Source organism: Camelus ferus, chromosome 27 (genome assembly GCF_009834535.1).
Source record: "Camelus ferus isolate YT-003-E chromosome 27, BCGSAC_Cfer_1.0, whole genome shotgun sequence".
NCBI classification, from domain to species: Eukaryota; Metazoa; Chordata; class Mammalia; order Artiodactyla; family Camelidae; genus Camelus; species Camelus ferus.
In genome coordinates this window covers 11234946-11252444 of record NC_045722.1, presented here as the reverse complement: position 1 = coordinate 11252444, position 17499 = coordinate 11234946, and the positions used below count along the sequence as shown (strand labels likewise).

General features: G+C 46.4%; 1 protein-coding gene across 1 annotated transcript; it reads left to right on the top strand.

The window, feature by feature from the left end:
• Positions 1–256: 256 nt before the first annotated feature.
• VPS33B (VPS33B late endosome and lysosome associated) lies at positions 257–17499 on the top strand. The gene is made up of 23 exons (XM_006192586.3): positions 257–709; positions 3488–3568; positions 3929–3990; positions 5108–5157; positions 5355–5422; positions 8786–8831; positions 10062–10156; positions 10457–10561; positions 10965–11061; positions 11285–11362; positions 11567–11640; positions 11941–12027; positions 12166–12256; positions 12471–12545; positions 12792–12856; positions 12995–13049; positions 14042–14088; positions 14669–14801; positions 15439–15512; positions 16021–16122; positions 16277–16352; positions 16487–16603; positions 16894–17499. The coding sequence occupies exons 1-23, from the start codon at positions 614–616 to the stop codon at positions 16971–16973; spliced, it is 1854 nt and encodes a 617-aa protein (XP_006192648.1). The 5' UTR covers positions 257–613; the 3' UTR covers positions 16974–17499.

The following is a 17499-nucleotide window of genomic DNA, read 5'->3' as shown; positions in this document are numbered from 1 at the left end:
GCTCGGTGCCCTCCGGACTCCGAGGTGGTTTCGTCCATTTCAGGAAGTTCTGAAAATCGAGCAAGTGCCCAACGCTTGCTTGAGTGAGGCAGGAGGAGAACTGGCGTACCCTTCAAAGTTAAAGACATAATCCTCTTTTGAAAGGAACGCTCGCCGCTATCCAGGTATGGGACTGGAACGATGACGCGTTGCCGCTCGTTCTGAAATGTCCCTTCCAGGACGCCGTCCCTTTCCCCTTACGCTAAGCGCTGGGCGAGCGTAACGGACTTCCGGGAGGTCTAGGAAGTCGCCTTTCTCTTTGGCTGGAGGCGGGTTTTTCTGCGGGTGCAGACCCGAATCCCGCTGACAAGCCGAGTGGACCGGGAGGGGCAGGACGGGGCACGGAGGCTGCAGGCCTGAGGCGAGGTCCCCTGAGGCTGCGGCTGCCTGACTGAGAGGTGGCCATTCATTCCTCGAGTGTGGCTGAGGAGCGAGGGCCCCTTCGGGGGCTCTTTCGAAGTCAGCTGCCAGACCTGAAGGAGAACCACCCTGCGCTTACCCTGGGCCGCTGCTGGCCTTCTCAGAGTGGAGGGCACCCCACTTCTTCCACCCTGCGGCTGAGGTGACCGCTGCCATGGCTTTTCCCCATCGGCCGGACGCCCCAGAGCTACCTGACTTCTCCATGCTCAAGAGGCTGGCTCGAGACCAGCTCATCTATCTGCTGGAGCAGGTCAGTGCCCGCCACGCCGGGGGCCTTCACTGCATCAGCAGTTTTGCACTCTCTGGATGAATAGTTCTTTCTTCCTGAGTTCCCTTGATCTTGCTCTTGGCCCTTGGTATTGTCCTTGGAGCTTCTGTGGCAGGTCCAAAATGAAGCCGGAGGAAAACCGGTGGCAGTAAGGAAAAAAACCGGTGGCTGGAGGAAAACCGGTGCCTGGGATAACCTGACCAGGGAATTAATGGAAATCACCCCCTCCCTTTTTTTTTCCATACAGGCAAGGGAGACACCACTAGTGCCAGGCATCACTGGGGATGGAAAGATAGTTAAGACATCTTTGTCCTTAGGGATTTTACACTCCAGTGGGATGTATGAAACACAAAGTACCCCACACAGGGTGTCATGAGTAAGTGGTAAGGGAGTGATAGCTAGGGTGCCTGAAACAATCATTTCTAGCTAGAGTGATCTAGCAGTTTTATGGAGCTGGAGTTGAAGATAACCATATTTTCCTTGGAGATGGGAGGGGATGTTCCAGGCAGATGGACTGGTAGGAGCAGAGCTGAGGAACAGGGAAGGACAAGGCATGTGGAACAGGGAAGAGAACGATTAGAAGTTACACTGTAGGCATTAGGCAGCCACTGAAGATTTTTTCTTCCATCTGTGGCATGAAACAATACTTGAAGATAATTCTAATAGCTGTCATGGAGTTGGGTAAATGGGCAACAAGAAGGCCAGTTAGGAGACCATAGATCAGACTGAAGTAATAACAAAGGCCCATGCAAACTTAGTGGCAGTGGAAATGAAAGGGAGTGATGGATTTTTAAGTCATGGTGAAAGAAGACTCAAAGATTTATTAATTGGTTGTAAAAATTAAGGGAGAAGCAAAGCTGAGTTTGAGATTTTTAACTTGGGTTAATAGGAAAACAGTGCTGTTACCACAATTGTAAGGATTACATATATAGTCATTTGTTTAATGTCCATTTCCCCCACTAGATTGGAAGGTCCTTAAGGACACGGAACATATCTGTTTTGTTCAACATTGTATACCCAGTGAGTACCCAGCTTAGAGTCAGGCACTTAGCATGTGCTTAATAAATATTTGTTGCATGAACATTGAATGGAAGTGAGAAAAAGAATTAGAAAGAGAAATGGGTTTGGTGAGGGAAGTTGATTAGTTTGGGTTTGGATAGGGTGAAGTTAAGATGCTAGTAGGAAGTACTGCTTGTAACATTCAGCAGATAGAAATGTAGGGTTGCGGCTGGGGTGAAGATGGGGACTTAGGAGAACCTCAGGGGATGTGAAACCATATTTTATTTCTCTGTAATAGGTCCTGGATGGTAGCACAGTGATTTGCACATGAAAGACACTCAACAAATGTCTGAGGAGTTGAAAAGAGATGCTAGTTAGAACCACTAAAAAAAATTCTATTACATGTTCCATGTATCTCTTAACCTATTTTTGTTCATATTACCACCAGCTTATCAGGTCCTCATTTATTACCCCATGCTTGGGCTGCTTAATCACATGAATGGACTGTTGCATTAATCATATGAATGGACTCCTTGCTTCTGGTTTCTCATATCTCCAATCCATTTTACCCTCAGTTCCCGGATTTACCTAACTGAAATTCTCAGCTAAGTGGATGCTTCAGTGCACAAAAGCTTTCTGTTTTCCCTTGTTCTGTAGAAGATGAAATCCAAATTCCCCAACTTGACATTTGGAACCCTGCATGCTCCAATTCTAGTCAAATGTTTCAATCTTGTTTCCCACCATTGCCCTACATCAAGATTTCTCAACCTGGGTGCTGTTGCATTTTGGCCTGACTTTTTGGGCTGGTAAATCCTTTGTTGTGTGTCCTGTGCATTGTAGGATGTTTAGCAGCATCCCTAACCTCTACCCACTAGATGCTGGTAACATCCCCTGCACCCAGGTTGACAACCAAAAATTTCTGCAAATATTGTCAAATGTCCCCTGTGGGGCAAAATCATCCCTGGTTGGGAACCACTGCCTTACATGTACCTTACCCATCAGCCAGACAGAATTGCTTGTTCTGCCCTCACATTCAGCCTGTTCGCTTTCCCTGGCCTTTGCTGGTTTGCCATCTTAATTTATCACTGCCAACACTCTACCTATTTGTCAAGGCCTAGATGAGAGGAAACTTTGAATGACTTCCCCCTCTCTGCTGCCCAGTATGGCCTCTCCTTCCTCTGGACAGATGAGAGATTAGCATCAGGAGTGATGAAATGGGAACCAGATGACAGGGATTTGGGGTGGTAGAGGGGGTGGGTGGGTGAGGACCATCCTGGGCTATGTTTTCTGCCTTGGACTTAGGTTATTTTTGTAATTAGAAGATAAATGTTATTTAAAGAGATATTTGGCAGTTAGTTGAGGGGTTGCAGGATATACGGTACGGATTTGTTTTGTTTGGCTTTCTTCAGCATGAGATCAGGGTTATCAGGAGGCAGAGTGGAGGAGGCAGTGCAGTAGAGCAGCAATGATGGAGGACAACAAGGTCACTAGCGAGCAGGAGGGTTGAGTGATAAAGACTTAACCTTAGAAAGAAGGTGAAATATCTTTCCACTGGTGCAGAAAATGAGAAGACAAAATAGGTGAATATGTAGAGAAATGTCAGCTGTGAATATAGACCATAAATTAGGGGCTGGGGTAGATGAGGTCTAGTGCCCTTCCACCTCAGAGACTGTGCTTCCATTTTATGGATGGCTGGATGGGCTCTCAGCCAAGGGAGCTTGTGTGACCTGTGAGTGACCCAAGATACTGTCTCTGTCTCAGCTTCCAGGAAAAAAGGACTTGTTCATTGAGGCAGATCTCATGAGCCCTTTGGATCGAATCGCCAATGTCTCCATCCTAAAGGTACCTGCCCCTTTACCCAGGTGGGCTCAGGCCCCTCTTTCCTCATTAAGCAGTTTTTCTTTTGGTGAACAGTATGAGGTACTAAACAGTGACTACCCTTATAGGGTAGATATAGGTAGCTGAGTTGAGTGGACAAAACAGGATTGATAATGCTGTTTGTATTCTTTTTGAATTGTTTTATTTTTGGTTTCTCTTTTGGCACTTTGAGGAAGGTTCAGTGGGATGGTCATCAGGGAGATACCTTGTTCCTAGAATTAACATAAATGGGAGGGAGCCCTTCGAGAAGAGCCCTGTCTTTGTATCACACTTTGGGTTTCTAAGCACTTTTATATCCATTGTTTTGTTGGATTCTCTCTGTAGCAACATGAAGTAGACAAACTGTACAAAGTGGAGAACAAGCCAGCTCTCAGCTCCAGTGAACAGTGAGTATCTGGGAAGGTCTGTCTCAGCTCCAAGCTGGAGGAGGTCCCTGCACATTTGCCTTTCATGGCTCCTTGGCCAAGATCTGCACCATGATATTTGTGATACGGTTCACCTCCCTGCACTTCTACAGTTTCATCCATTAGTTATGCTTTAGCCTCTTGATTTGTCCCCCTTCCTGCAGTTCCCCCCTCCCTTGTCTCTTCTCTCTAACCCAATCTACCATCTTTAACCAGATTGATTAATCTTTCAAAAATATTTTCACTGTGCCCCTCTCAAGAACCTTCAAGGCTTCCTTTACTTACTGAGTGAAGTCCGCATCACTCACCACAGATTCCCAGGCCGTCTCCAGGGAGGCCTCACACCCCTTTTCCAGCCCGGTCTCTCAGAGATGCCCTGGAGCTTGACTCAGTATGCGCTCTCACGTGCTTCCAGTTCTGTGCTCATACCTCCATGCTTTTGGCCACTCTGACCACCCTGCCTGAAATTCTTTCCTATCTTCACTGCTCTTGTAAAAATACCCAGCCTTCAGAGCCCAGCTCCCCTCCTCCATGTGGCTCTTAGTTGCCATCCCAGGGTGATTTTCTCCTCCTCTGGATTTGCATGGGGTTTAGTGTTTGTCCTGTTCACTTGGCACAGTCAGTCACATACTGCCTGTTGTCTGTTTTCTGTTTTTATTTTTTATATTTCTCAACCTAAGTAATGTACACCCTCCCTTGGAGGAAAAAAGTTCTCCTAGATACATAGAGAATACATCCATGAACCCCAGTTTGAAAAGCATTATTTTATATACTTTCTCGTAATGTGTTTTTTAACGCTTGACTGTTAATCTACTCCATACATAGGTGCATCTTATTTTGCCCAATAGACTGTAACTTATTTGAGAGCAGGAGCTCCTGGGTCCACCATAGGGCCAACAAGTGCCCCCAGCTCACCCCAGTATGCCTGTCTTATCAAGGGGAGTCTCCTATGGTTGATATGTGGTCGGCCAAGAGAGCTGGCATGGCTTTGGCTGGGGTGAGAACTGTAGCAAGTGGTGAAAGGGTTGACATTGTTCCAGTTTCTACCAACTTCATTATTTTTCTTCATGAGGTTTTTTTTTTCCCTTCTCTCCCATAGATTGTGCTTCTTGGTCAGACCTCGCATCAAGAATATGCGGTACATTGCTAGTGAGTGTGCCGGGCTGTTCCATGTAACTGAGACCTGGGGAAGCATGGGAAGGTCTAAGGGCCTTGGCCGTAAGAACCCTTTAAGGAGAAAAGACTTGCTTGGGCTGGCCATCCCCCTTGTAGAGGCTCTCCACTTCCTTGCTCCTAGTCTAACAAGTGGCCCATGGCATTCTAGGTTGCATCCCTTCTGTCTGTAGGTCTTGTCAATGCTGACAAATTGGCTGGCCGAACTCGTAAATACAAAGTGATCTTCAGCCCTCAGAAGGTGAGTTTGGATCCTGGTGGGCATGGGATAAGATAGAACAGAATTGGGAACTGGGAAAGGGGAGGGGAAGGGGCCAACAGCTGTATCTCCCTCTAAGCAAATTATGTGTGACTGAACAAAATATCTGTCATTGTCTTTTCTTTAATGTAGTCCTGATCATTTAGCAGAGGGTCTGTCATCAAACTTCCCTAGATAAGATTGTGGGATTATGAGAGGTGGCATCTACATAGATTTCTTTTCTTTTCTCTTCTTTTCTCTAATTGAAGTATAGCAAGTTATAATGTGTCAGTGTCTGGTGTACAGCATAGTGTTCCAGTTATGCATATAGATACATATATTCATCTTCATATTCTTTTTCATTAGAGGTTATTACAAGATATTTAATAGAGTTCCCTGTACTATACAGAAGAAACCTGTTTTTCATCTGTTTTTATGCATAGTGGAGACTTCTTTAAATGAAAAGATTGACAGTTTTGAAGTAGAACCTACTATGTATACCTTCTAACACAAATTCCTGTATGGTAATGGTACACAACGTTATGGCTTTTCAATGACTTTCTACCTATATCCCTTTAATAATAAGTATAATAAATCATCCCTCACCATGCTCCTCTAAGGCATGTGGCTGGGCTTTCCCTGGGTTGTTAGAACTATACCAGTGTACTTTGGAAAAACATTTTCTTGCACAGGAAGGGAAACTTAGAGACCATTTTACTGTACCTGACTTCGAGTAGCTTAGGAAACTGAAGCCCACAGTCACACAGTGAGTTAGCATAGCCAGGCTAGGTTTCTTCCGTCTTTACTTCAATAACTGCAGTGTTTGGTGATCTATCAGAGTATCTCCGTTTCTCGATTCCATCAAGCTCCCCTCTCATCCCCACATCAGTGGGGTGCATCGTAGGTACATCCTCAATCTCATTGATTGGGAGGAATGATGTACCAAGCCATAGACCTATAAAAGCTATACCAAGCAGTGCATACCACACCTAGAGCAGGTAGAAATTAAACTGGAAAGCACAGGGATTTATTCCTTTGCTATTTTCCTAAGAAAATTCTAGAGAAAATAGCAGCAGGTAAGACTAAAGATGCTGAAGCCAAACTGTTTCAGTGTGAATCCTTGCTTTAGCACCTATTACCTGTGTGATCTTGGAAAAGTTATTTAACTGTTCTGTGTCTTAGTTTTCTCATCTATAAAATGGAGTTGATAATAGTGCTTATCTTTTTTAAATGAGATGACTTTCAGTTTCTGTTGAGATGTCTAGTGGAATCACAGGCTTCTACTGTTTTCTTATCACATAAAAGGACTAAAAGGAAAGAACCAATGACCTTCCTTTGAAGATCATTTGAAGATTGATAGCACAATTTTACAGCTATTTATTTATTTAGTGTTGGTTTCTTTTCTTTCTTTCTTTCTTCTTCTTCTTCTTCTTTTTTTTTTTTGTGGGGAGAGTAATTAGATTTGTTTATTCATTTTAATGAAGATACTGGAGATTGAACCCAGGACCTCATGCATGCATACCCTCTAAGGTATACCCTCCCATCACTGAGCTATACCCTCCCCAATCTTTCAGCTATTTATCCTGTTCAGGAATACAAATATATCAAGTATAACATTGTTGTTAGGGCAAGGAAATTATTGAGTCAAATAACCAATCAGAATTACAAGTTGCTTTTGAATGTTATTAAAGGAGCTTTAGTAATAATTCCTAGTTTTTGGAGTCTCACAAAACCCTTTTTTTCAAATTTTACTTCCAAGAACAGATCTGTTTAAATAGGGAATAGGACAAGTTGGTAATAGTTTCAAATAATCCTGTAAACCTCCATATCACACAGAAGAACAAAATTGATATTGATATTTTTAAGTGAATTTTCTCTTTCTAACACCCTATCTAGTCAAATTCTTTGACCTAATTTTCCATCACAGGATGATCTCTCCCTCATTAGCTGTAGGGAAGAGGAAATCTTTATCTCTTCCTGAGACCCTTTTTGTTAATTGTGAACATTGGCAGTCTTCAAACCAGGCTCTGGAATTCCATCAGTTAGCATTAGAAGTAGGCCCTTCAATTTCAGTTTTACTGACAGAAATGAGTGAGGGGTAATTAGGACTCTTCTGTGTAACCATAAAACAAGGAGCACATAGCATTAATCTGCCACATCTCATAGAGCTTTGAGCGTCAAGAGAGGTAATCCTTCTGAAACACTAACAACAATGCCTAGTACATGTAAAATGCGTCCTACACACCCACTGTTATTATTGTCATCATCCTTATTAGACGGAAGTGCCCTCAACTTTCTTATTACCTTCAAATGTTTCATCCTTTTCCTACCCATCTCAAAGGAGGACGAGCCACTGGCCTTGTCCCATCTAAGATCAGCAGCTCACCCGTGTTCTTGGCTCCATCTCTGCCTTCCTCCTCCACTCTCTTGCTTCATCAGGTAGACTGTTTATATCTTCAACCATGTCGGTCTCTTCTAAACAGTTCTCCATCCTTCATCTCTTGTCCCTATCAGGGACTCTCCCTTCTTTCATGGCCAGGCTTCTGTTCGGAATTATCTGCTGTCACTGCTTCTGCTTCCTCACATCCACCTCCATCTTTTCATCTAGTCCCCTAAGGCCTCTGTTGTCAAATCCAGTGATATCTATTTTATGTTCATCCTCCTTAACTTATCTGTCAGTGGACACTGTTGCTCATTCTTCTTTGAAGCTCTGACCTCCTCTGCCTTTAGAGGTGCCGTTTTCTTCTGGTCCCACCTCTCTATGTATTCTTCCTCAGTCTTCTCTGCCAGGTCTTGGACTGTGCACCCTTTTAGTTTTGGTTCCCTGGAGTCCTACCCTTAGCTCTCTTCTCTCTGTGTGGTCTTTGGACAAACCACCCACTTTAAATGCATCATATGTGCCATTGACCCCCCCAAGACTGTATGTCCAGACCTCCCTCAGTGTCTCCAGAGGTCCCATGGACATGTCCTAACCAGAAGTCCCTCCATCCTCTCTCACGCACTGTGCTTTACCTACACCTGCTCCTCCTCCTCTTTTTCTAGAACCTCTCATGCCCTTCTTCCCATCTCTGCCTGCAGGACTCACCCTTCCATGACAGTTGAAGTCCCTTCTCCTTTGTAAAGCTTCTCCAGTCTCTCAGGAAGAAAAATACAATCAACTTAATGACTAAATAAAATGGCTGAAAAGGAAACAAAGCATTAGGCTAGATGATAACGGTGGTCCTTTCTAGATCTAAGAGTCCGGGTTTGCTAATCTTTTTCATTGGGTTCAACAAGTGTGGTCCTCAGCAATGACCACAGAGGAACTCCTAAGAAATGAAAAGACCAGAGAAGACGGTTACTAATCAGCTTCCCTTTCTCTTCCAGTTTTATGCGTGTGAGATGGTGCTTGAGGAAGAGGGCATCTATGGAGGTGAGAGGAGATGAGTGTGAGTGGAAGGGGGAGGGCATGTGGAAGAAGGACATAATGGTTGTTCCCATCTCCTCCTTTCCCATGTCTCATTCCTGTCGGCCTATCGGGAGGAGAGGGTCCTGAGAATAGGAAGTCAGACCCCAAATTAGAACACTAGTGAGACAGCGTGAAAGGGATGCCAGGGTTCCAGTTGGAAATTACCAGCCGCTGTCCTCTCACCTTTCAAGACTTCCACCAGGAGAAATTGTGTCTTCTTTCTCTGTGTTTGCCTCACTCCATCCTCCATGCAACACAAACCTGGTCATGGTACTCCCTGCTAGAAATCCTGCAGTGGCTCTGAATAAAGCCCAGACTCCTCAGCGTGGCTCCTCCGCCTCTTCAGTCTGGCCCCTTCCTGGCCTTTAGCCTCATCACATGCCTCTCCTATCTCCCGACTCACTACCCTACAGCCCTGGGGACTTCACACATCTGTTCCTATTGCCTAGAATATTCCTCACTCTACAACTTTTTGCCTACCTAGACCATACTCAAATTCTAAGCCTAATGTCACTTTTTTAGGGAGGTCTTTCCTCTACCCCTAGTTGAGGTTAGATCCCTGAAATATTTGTGTCCATGGATTGCTGTTTTACTTCTTTGGAGCACAAAACTAATTACGTTTGTCTGGTGCTCAACTCTCTTTCTACACTGGAGGCTCCAGAAGTTAGGAGTGTGTCCCTCTTCACCACCACATCCCCAATGTTTAGCCTGGTGCTTGCACATATGTGGCTTTCAGTCAGTATTTAATGAATAGTGAATGAATGTATGTTTTGCCAGCACGCTAATGAAAACACACCATTTATCACATTGTATTATAGGCTGTTATGTACGTGTCTCCTTTCCTTACCAGCCTGTGGGCCCCTTCTGGGCAGAAACTGTACCTTATTCATCTCTGAGCATCCTGTGCTTAGTGCAGTACCTGGCGTGTGGCAGGCACTCAGGAATTTTTGCATGACTGTGGTGGACCATCCTTTTTTTTTTTTAATACATTTTTAAATTAAAAAAAATTCTTATTTTGGGGATAGGCAATTAAGTTTATTTATTTTTAGTGGAGGTACTGGGGATTGAACCCAGGACCTTGTGCATGCTAAGCAGGAACTCTACCACTTGAGCTATACCTCCCCCGTGGACCATCCTTCTTAATGTGGAGCTACGTGCCTTCTGCAGGGAGGCTGATGCTCTCTGTACCCACAGATGTGAGCTGTGACGAATGGGCCTTCTCTTTGCTGCCTCTTGATGTGGATCTGTTGAGCATGGAACTCCCAGAATTTTTCAGGGACTACTTTCTGGTAAATGCAGGGCCCTTGGGTCTTGGCATCGAGGGGTGGGGACAAACATGGGGTCCCGTGGGCTAGAAATGTGGATTTAACCTTCGTCCAACTCATGTAATTTATTATGAGTGATCGTGATTTGGAGATTGAATGTTACTGGTTGATGTCCATGGGGCTTCCTTTGGGATCAATGAAAATGAGCTCTTTCAAGCATTGCCCAGACCCTGCCTTTCTGCTCCAGGGCTTCTAGGCCTAGCCACTTTCCAGATGGATCTGTCGGGCTGATCCATATCTTTGTGGCCCATGTGGTCCCTGCAGGAAGGAGATCAGCGCTGGATCAACACTGTGGCACAGGCCTTGCACCTCCTCAGCACTCTCTATGGACCTTTTCCTTACTGCTATGGAATTGGCAGGTGTGCCAAGGTGAGCAGTTTTGTTGTCCTGATAGTCCCTATTTCACCTGCTGTCTACCCACTGAGGTTGTTCATGGGCACCTGTGATGTGAGGTATATTCTTTACTTTGCTTTTATTGCTCCAGAATAGGCCTCAGAGAGAGCTTGTGTGGCTAACAGAATGGCAAGAGCCAAGGTCCTCTGGGCAGCATTCCTAAATCTTTAGGGGCAGAGATATTTCTTCACTGGTGTGGGGGAGGATGGGGAGGGATGGACACAGATGGGTGTCGAGTAGGTAATATTGTTAATAATTAGCTTCCCTCTTGGGATCAAGGAGAAGTGTCACATGAGGTATCAAAGAGGTTGGGTTCTGTAGGAGTGGGGCTGCAGTACGGACCTGGACATAAGATTGAGAATTTCTTGGGTCCTGGCAGATGTCACATGAATTGTGGAGGAACCTGGAGGAGGAGGAGGATGGTGAAACCAAGGGCCGAAGGCCAGAAATTGGACATATCTTTCTCCTGGACAGAGGTAAACTATGCTCAGCACTCCTCTCATCCGTGGACCTAGAAGACATGAGAATGTGGAAAACATGGTAACACAGTTAGGATCCTCAAGTTGGGGCTGTAAATGCCAGTGTTAATTGGGATCATGGGCCCTTGGGCCCCTTGGAAGGCACTTGAGCTGATACTGAGCAAACTGGGTAAGAGGCTGCGTCAGGGAGGACCCTCATGGTCAGGGATCTCGCTTTCAGACATGGACTTCGTGACGGCACTTTGCTCCCAGGTGGTTTACGAGGGCCTGGTGGATGACACCTTCCGTATCAAATGTGGTAAGTGGCATCTCGGCGGGATGGAGGTGTCCTCAGCTCCTGGAGCCTCCCGCGGTGGGGCGGGGCTTGTGGGAGAGACCCAGACTCTGACTATTTGGCAGGGCTTCCAAATAGTTTGGGGGGCCTTTAATGGCAGTTCAAGAAAGGGAGGAGAAGGAAGGCCTCATCAGAGATCCTCATAGCTGTCCCCTCGTGCTTTCAAAGGGAGTGTTGACTTTGGCCCAGAAGTCACATCCTCTGACAAGAGCCTGAAGGTGCTACTCAATGCCGAGGACAAGGTGAGTGCTTAGGTCCCAGAAGTGGATTTACCCGGGGCCACTGCTTCCATGAGGCTGTGGGTCCCGGTGCTGGGAGTGGAGGCTGAGTCCCCCAGAGAGAGGGATGCCCCACCACTTAGAGTTTACCCCAGAGCACGTAGCAGGGATTTGACATATATGTATTGATACCAGTGCAGATGTCTTGGTACTTTTGCTGGAACAGCTGAGCACTCTTCCTGTGCTGTCATGACACTGATGAGGTAGGAAGGAACAAGGTGAGGTTCTGTACAGTAAGTTCTTCCTGTCTTGTTCCCCTCACAGGTGTTTAATGAGATTCGTAATGAGCATTTCTCCAATGTCTTTGGCTTCTTGAGCCAGAAGGCCCGGAACTTGCAGGCCCAGTATGACGTGAGGCTCCCCGCCCAGTTCTCTGTCTGCTTCCTCAGTGGCTCCCCTTCTGATACTAGAGTGGGTGGGCACTGAGGGAGGGTAGTGGTTGCTCACATCTGAGGGCAGAGAGGTTGAACTCATGGGACGTCCCCACAGCGCCGGAGAGGCATGGACATCAAGCAGATGAAGAACTTCGTGTCACAGGAGCTCAAGGGACTGAAACAGGAGCACCGCCTGCTGAGCCTCCGTAGGTTTCAGCTTGAGGGCAGGGTGAGGGAATGCTGAGAGATTTGCCCCCAGGAGGAGGTCCCCGTCATCTGGCAGATAATGCTTTTATTTGGTCTAAAGTGGGAAGAAGTGCTTTTGCATTTTGCCTTAAGAGGTTTTTATTCTTCTGGACAATAAAGAGACATCCTTCTTGAACCAGGACTATGTCAGCTCCCCTTCCATCCTCTCTGCAGATATTGGGGCCTGTGAATCCATCATGAAGAAGAAAACCAAGCAGGACTTCCAGGAGCTCATCAAGACTGAGCATGGTAACTTGGCTACTTCTCATGCTCTGCTTCCCTGGCTCCCAGCCCCAGCCCACCCTGAAAAGATGCTCTCTGGCTCTTTCCAGCTGATGCTGGCTGTGTGGAATGCTGGTTCCTGCTAGAAGTCCTGGGGGCCCCTTAACCCACCCCAAGGATGGAGAAAGAGATGGGGAGACAGATGCCCATTAGCATAGACGGCAACAGCTGAGCTGCTCCCCCAGTAACAGGCTGTCCTCTGATTACTCACAGCGCTACTGGAGGGCTTCAACATCCGGGAAAGCACCAACTACATTGAAGAGCACATAGACCGGCAGGTGAAGTGGGGTGGGGAGGGTGAAGGATGCGGGGATGTGGTGGGAATGGCATTTAGAGGTGGGGCTCAAGCAGAAGGAAGAGGGGAGAAGAATGCGTTATGACACTTGAATTCTCCTTGCCTCTTTCTTCCTGTGCAGGTGTCACCTATAGAAAGCCTTCGCCTCATGTGCCTTTTGTCCATCACTGAGAATGGTGAGTCCCAGGGACAAAAGATGCCAGATTGAAAAGCTAGACCTTAGGAATGGAATAAATCATTTTGAATGAGAGAGAACTATCTTAGCAGACAGAATGTTTCTGTGTAATCTTGTGGATTCTTTCCCCTGTAAAATAAAGCAGTTTTTGTTTTGGGTGAAACAGGTCATAGAGTAATTTATTGTCCCAGCCCTAAGCAGGACCATATCCAGGCCCCTAGAACAAGGCCTGTCCCACCATAGGACTGCAAAGGGGTAGAGCTGGGCAGCAATTCTCTCATCATTCCATCTGGCCTCCTATCCTCAATAAGATTTCATAATAAGGACACAGTCCAAGAAAAATCAATTTCATAAACATTTTAAAAGCCTGGACTGCCCAACCTTTCATGGCAACTTGTTTTGACTGTTGAAGTCTTCCAATTAGTGAACATTCTTTAAGGTTGTTCCTACCCAGAGAAGTAGTCTGCTTATTCTGGATTCCCTTTAGTGTAGTTGGAAGCCCATTTCTTCTTACCTCTATGGAGAAAAATGTCTAAGACGGCACTTTGGGAACTCATTTAAACACCTTTCCTATTGCTCCGTAGCTGTAAAGCAGTTCCCAGGAGAACTGGCCCATAGCCTGGAAGAAAAGCCCAGGAAGGCCCTCCTCCTCCCTTCTGCTGCATCCCACCGCACCTCCCACTACGGATTGGATTCGCATTCGTTTCAGTGTTCCTTCCTCAGGGCTCTTCCTTGGAACTCTCAGATCCAGGCTTTATAAAGTTTTTAATAAGCAAACTTAAATTTAGGAGTCAATTTAGAGTCAACTGCATAGGATGTAAGGTTAACATCATTTACTGATGCCTTCCTTCTGATTAGGGTTTTGGGTTTTTTTTGTTGGTTTTTTGTTTTGGTGGGGGGAGGAGGGTTTGCTGGTTGGTTGGTTTGGCTATACACTTTAGGACACCTCAACTGGCTCATGAACCTGTTGTCATGAACCTTGATTTTCCTCAGGTTTGATCCCCAAGGATTACCGATCCCTGAAAACCCAGTATCTGCAGGTAAGGTCAGGAGAATGCATTCTTGAGGGAACTTGGTGGAGGGAGGTCATTGGACATTTTTGAAAGAGGCAAAAGAAATGGTCCCGTTCTTGCCCACATCACCACCCTGTTCCCATGTGGCCTCCCTCTCAGAGGTTGTGGGGATAGTCACCCCTCAGCACACAGAGACCCTTCCCACTGCTGTTGTATCACTCTGCTCGCCTCTCATGTGGCCAGTGCAGGGGGAGTTTGTACAGTTCAGCTATTGGACCCAGTGGTGAGTTCTTACCCCTGGACTCTCCCTCCCTTTAGCACCTTGAGAGGCAGTGATACAGCTTTCCTTCCAGGTCTTCCTCAAGTCCTGCCTCATCTGTGAAGCCTTCCCCACCATCCTTACATCCATAGCTTTCTGAGTTCTTTCATTGTTTCCTGCTGCTTTTATTCTTCTTTGGTGTTTGGTTATTTCTGGCATGAAAATCTTTCCCACAAACAAGAGTGAGCTCCTCAGGGCACAGACTGCATAATCCTTCACCTCGTGTCAGCTAACAGTGCTAGACCCCTGGCAGACGCTCGGTAGAGAGCTGCATTGCATTTTCTTCAGAGCTATGGCCCTGAGCACCTGCTCACCTTCTCCAATCTGCGGCGAGCTGGGCTCCTAACAGAGCAGGCCCCGGGGGACACCCTCACAGCTGTAGAGAGTAAAGTGAGCAAGCTGGTAACGGACAAGGCTGCAGGTGAGCAGGAGCCCAGGTAACCTGTTTCCCCTCCTCAGCTGTTGTTGCCTCTTCTCAACAGGCAGAGCACCCTGAGAGGGAAAGAATGAGCTGGGGGTTGGGGGAGGAAGTGATTCCTTACTGTTAACTGTCCTCACTGCCACTACTTCTGCTAGTAAGAGCACTTGCCGGTTAGTGAACACTGATGTGCTAAGCCCTTTAGATACAGTTCCTCATTTAATCCTCATAGAGTTTCTATATGGTAAGTTTTATTATCTCCATTTTACAGATGAGGAAACTGAGACTTAGAGAGGTTAAGGGACTTGTTCGAGGTTCCTCAGTAAGTCAGATTTGAACCCAAGTCGGTTTGACTCCAAAGGTCATACACTTAACCAGTAAACTAGGGTCACCCTGTAGATTGCATTTAGTAGACAGCTGGTACCCTGTAGGAGAGGGAAGACTGTGAGTGGCAAGAGTGGTGAATGTCTTCATCAATTCCAGGGAACTAGAGGTGACTAGCTTTGAGGGGGATCTTCAAATGTGATAGGTCTTGCTATTTGAGAAGAGGTGGTCCTCTTATTTTCTGGATGGTATAGCCTGTGGCAGCATCATTAATCCATAAACCTTAGATGAAACTCAACACTGATTTCTTTCCCAGGAAAGATTACTGATGCCTTCAGTTCTTTGGCCAAGAGGAGCAATTTTCGTGCCATCAGCAAGAAGCTGAATCTGGTATGTAGAACAGGGGTGGGTAGGGGAGGTGACAGGTTCAGTCCTCTGTGGAGTACTTTGAATCCACAAAATCTTCTCTGTCATTTTGTTTTTATAAAGATCCTTTCATTTAGTAGCATTATAGCATGAGCTTAATTTAATAACAAGAATAACACAAAGATTCATTCATTTAATAAACATGTAACAAGCAGCTGCCAATGTCACAGAATATGCTAAGTGCTGCTTCAGTGACAGACCCATCCCATGTCACTGAGGGGTCAGAAAGGGGCAGCCTTCCCTCTTGCCCTTCTTAGGGAGCATGGGAACTCATTCAAGAGAATCAGCAGGTACTGAACAGCTTTCATCTTCAGTTACGGATTCTTTTTTTTTTTTTTCCAGAGGTAATTGCTGGTTCTCCCTTTAGTTGAAGTATGAACTGTTCTTAGGGATATGCCACTTTTCTCTGACCCTGTAAAGGCCTAGAGGGTTGAGTTGTCACTTGCCTCATGCAGTCCCTTTTACCCTCTAGATCCCACGTGTGGATGGCGAGTATGATCTGAAAGTGCCACGCGACATGGCATATGTGTTCAGTGGGGCTTATGTGCCCCTGAGCTGCCGAATCATTGAGCAGGTGAGAACAGGTGACTTGCTCCCATTCATATTTCATGCTCTCTGCTTTCTCTTAGTCCCTGGCCTGGCCTAGTTTTTAACTACCCTAGTGACTGGCAAGAACCCTGGCAGTCTGACTGCTACTCGACTTGAACCTAGCACTTGTGCCTTCCCAGGTGCTGGAGCGGCGAAGCTGGCAGGGCCTGGATGAAGTGGTGCGGCTGCTCAACTGCAGTGAGTTGGCATTCACAGGTGAGTGGCCTTGACCGGCAGAGGGTGGAGGCGGGCTGGGTGGACTGAGAGGAGGGCTGGATGCATCACCCAGTAGAGTGAGCGAGCGAGCAAGTGAGCTGGGTGAAAAGCTGAGTCTGGTCTGATATTCGCAGACATGACCAAGGAAGACAAGGCTTCCAGCGAGTCCCTGCGCCTCATCTTGGTGGTGTTCTTGGGTGGCTGCACGTTCTCGGAGATCTCAGCCCTCCGATTCCTGGGCAGAGAGAAAGGTGAGAACCAGCCTCCATGGGATCCTGAGGGCAGCACTCAGGAAGCCTTTTTTACTGGGCTCTGGGTACCACTTGCTGCCATTTGCTGTGGGCTGAATAGCAGGGAGCCCGGTTCCAACAAGCTTGCATGGCAAGTTGCTGTGCCCAAGAGCATGGCACTGATGTCTCTGTGTCTGTAAACTGGTACTCTGACCCAGCTAAGGCAGTGGAACTGGAGAGGCTTGACATGGCTCATGTTGGGGACCTAGTTCTGCTCTCAGTCACATATGGTGGTGCTTTTGACTCCTTAGGGTACAGGTTCATTTTTCTGACAACAGCAGTCACCAACAGCGCTCGCCTTATGGAGGCCATGAGTGAGGTGAAAGCCTGAAGTTTTCCCTGCCTGTGTTGAAGTCTTCCCTGGACACATTCCTCGGATACAGGAGTTTGACTCCCAGCTGCTAATAAATGTCTACCAACTGTCCTACTAAGAGCTGGGAGCAGGGAACTTATTTGGGATTTAGAGAAGAAATCTGAGGAGAGCGTTCACTTCCTGCCCCCAGGATATTTCTTTTTGTTTATGAGGTACAGTCAGTGCTGATGAGGAGGAAGGGGATCTTTTGCTAAATCCTGTTTAAGTATCATTGTAAATAAAGCCTCTACTCTCAATATAGTATGTTTAATTCTGGACATGTACTTCCATTTTGATTAAAGCAGAGGGGACTTTACGTAGGGGCTTTGTCTGCTCCGTGGCCTGGACTCGGTATTAGCTCTGGGCCTGGTCTGGTTCTTCCTTGAAACTTTCCCTGTACTGGACTTTCCTCAACCATACAATGAGGGGGATGGATTAGGTAGATGATCAGCAAGCACCCTTCCAATTCTAAAATTCTGTGATTCATTAAACTTTAGAAAAAAAA

What these genes read in the sequence shown, in the direction of transcription:
- VPS33B (XM_006192586.3), top strand. Translation starts at nt 614, where the DNA reads ATGGCTTTTCCCCATCGGCCGGACGCCCCAGAGCTACCTGACTTCTCC. An exon ending in GCTCTCAGCTCCAGTGAACA is followed by an intron (nt 3,991 to 5,107) that starts GTGAGTATCTGG and finishes TCTCTCCCATAG; the next exon opens with ATTGTGCTTCTTGGTCAGAC. An exon ending in CAGTGAGTTGGCATTCACAG is followed by an intron (nt 16,353 to 16,486) that starts GTGAGTGGCCTT and finishes TGATATTCGCAG; the next exon opens with ACATGACCAAGGAAGACAAG.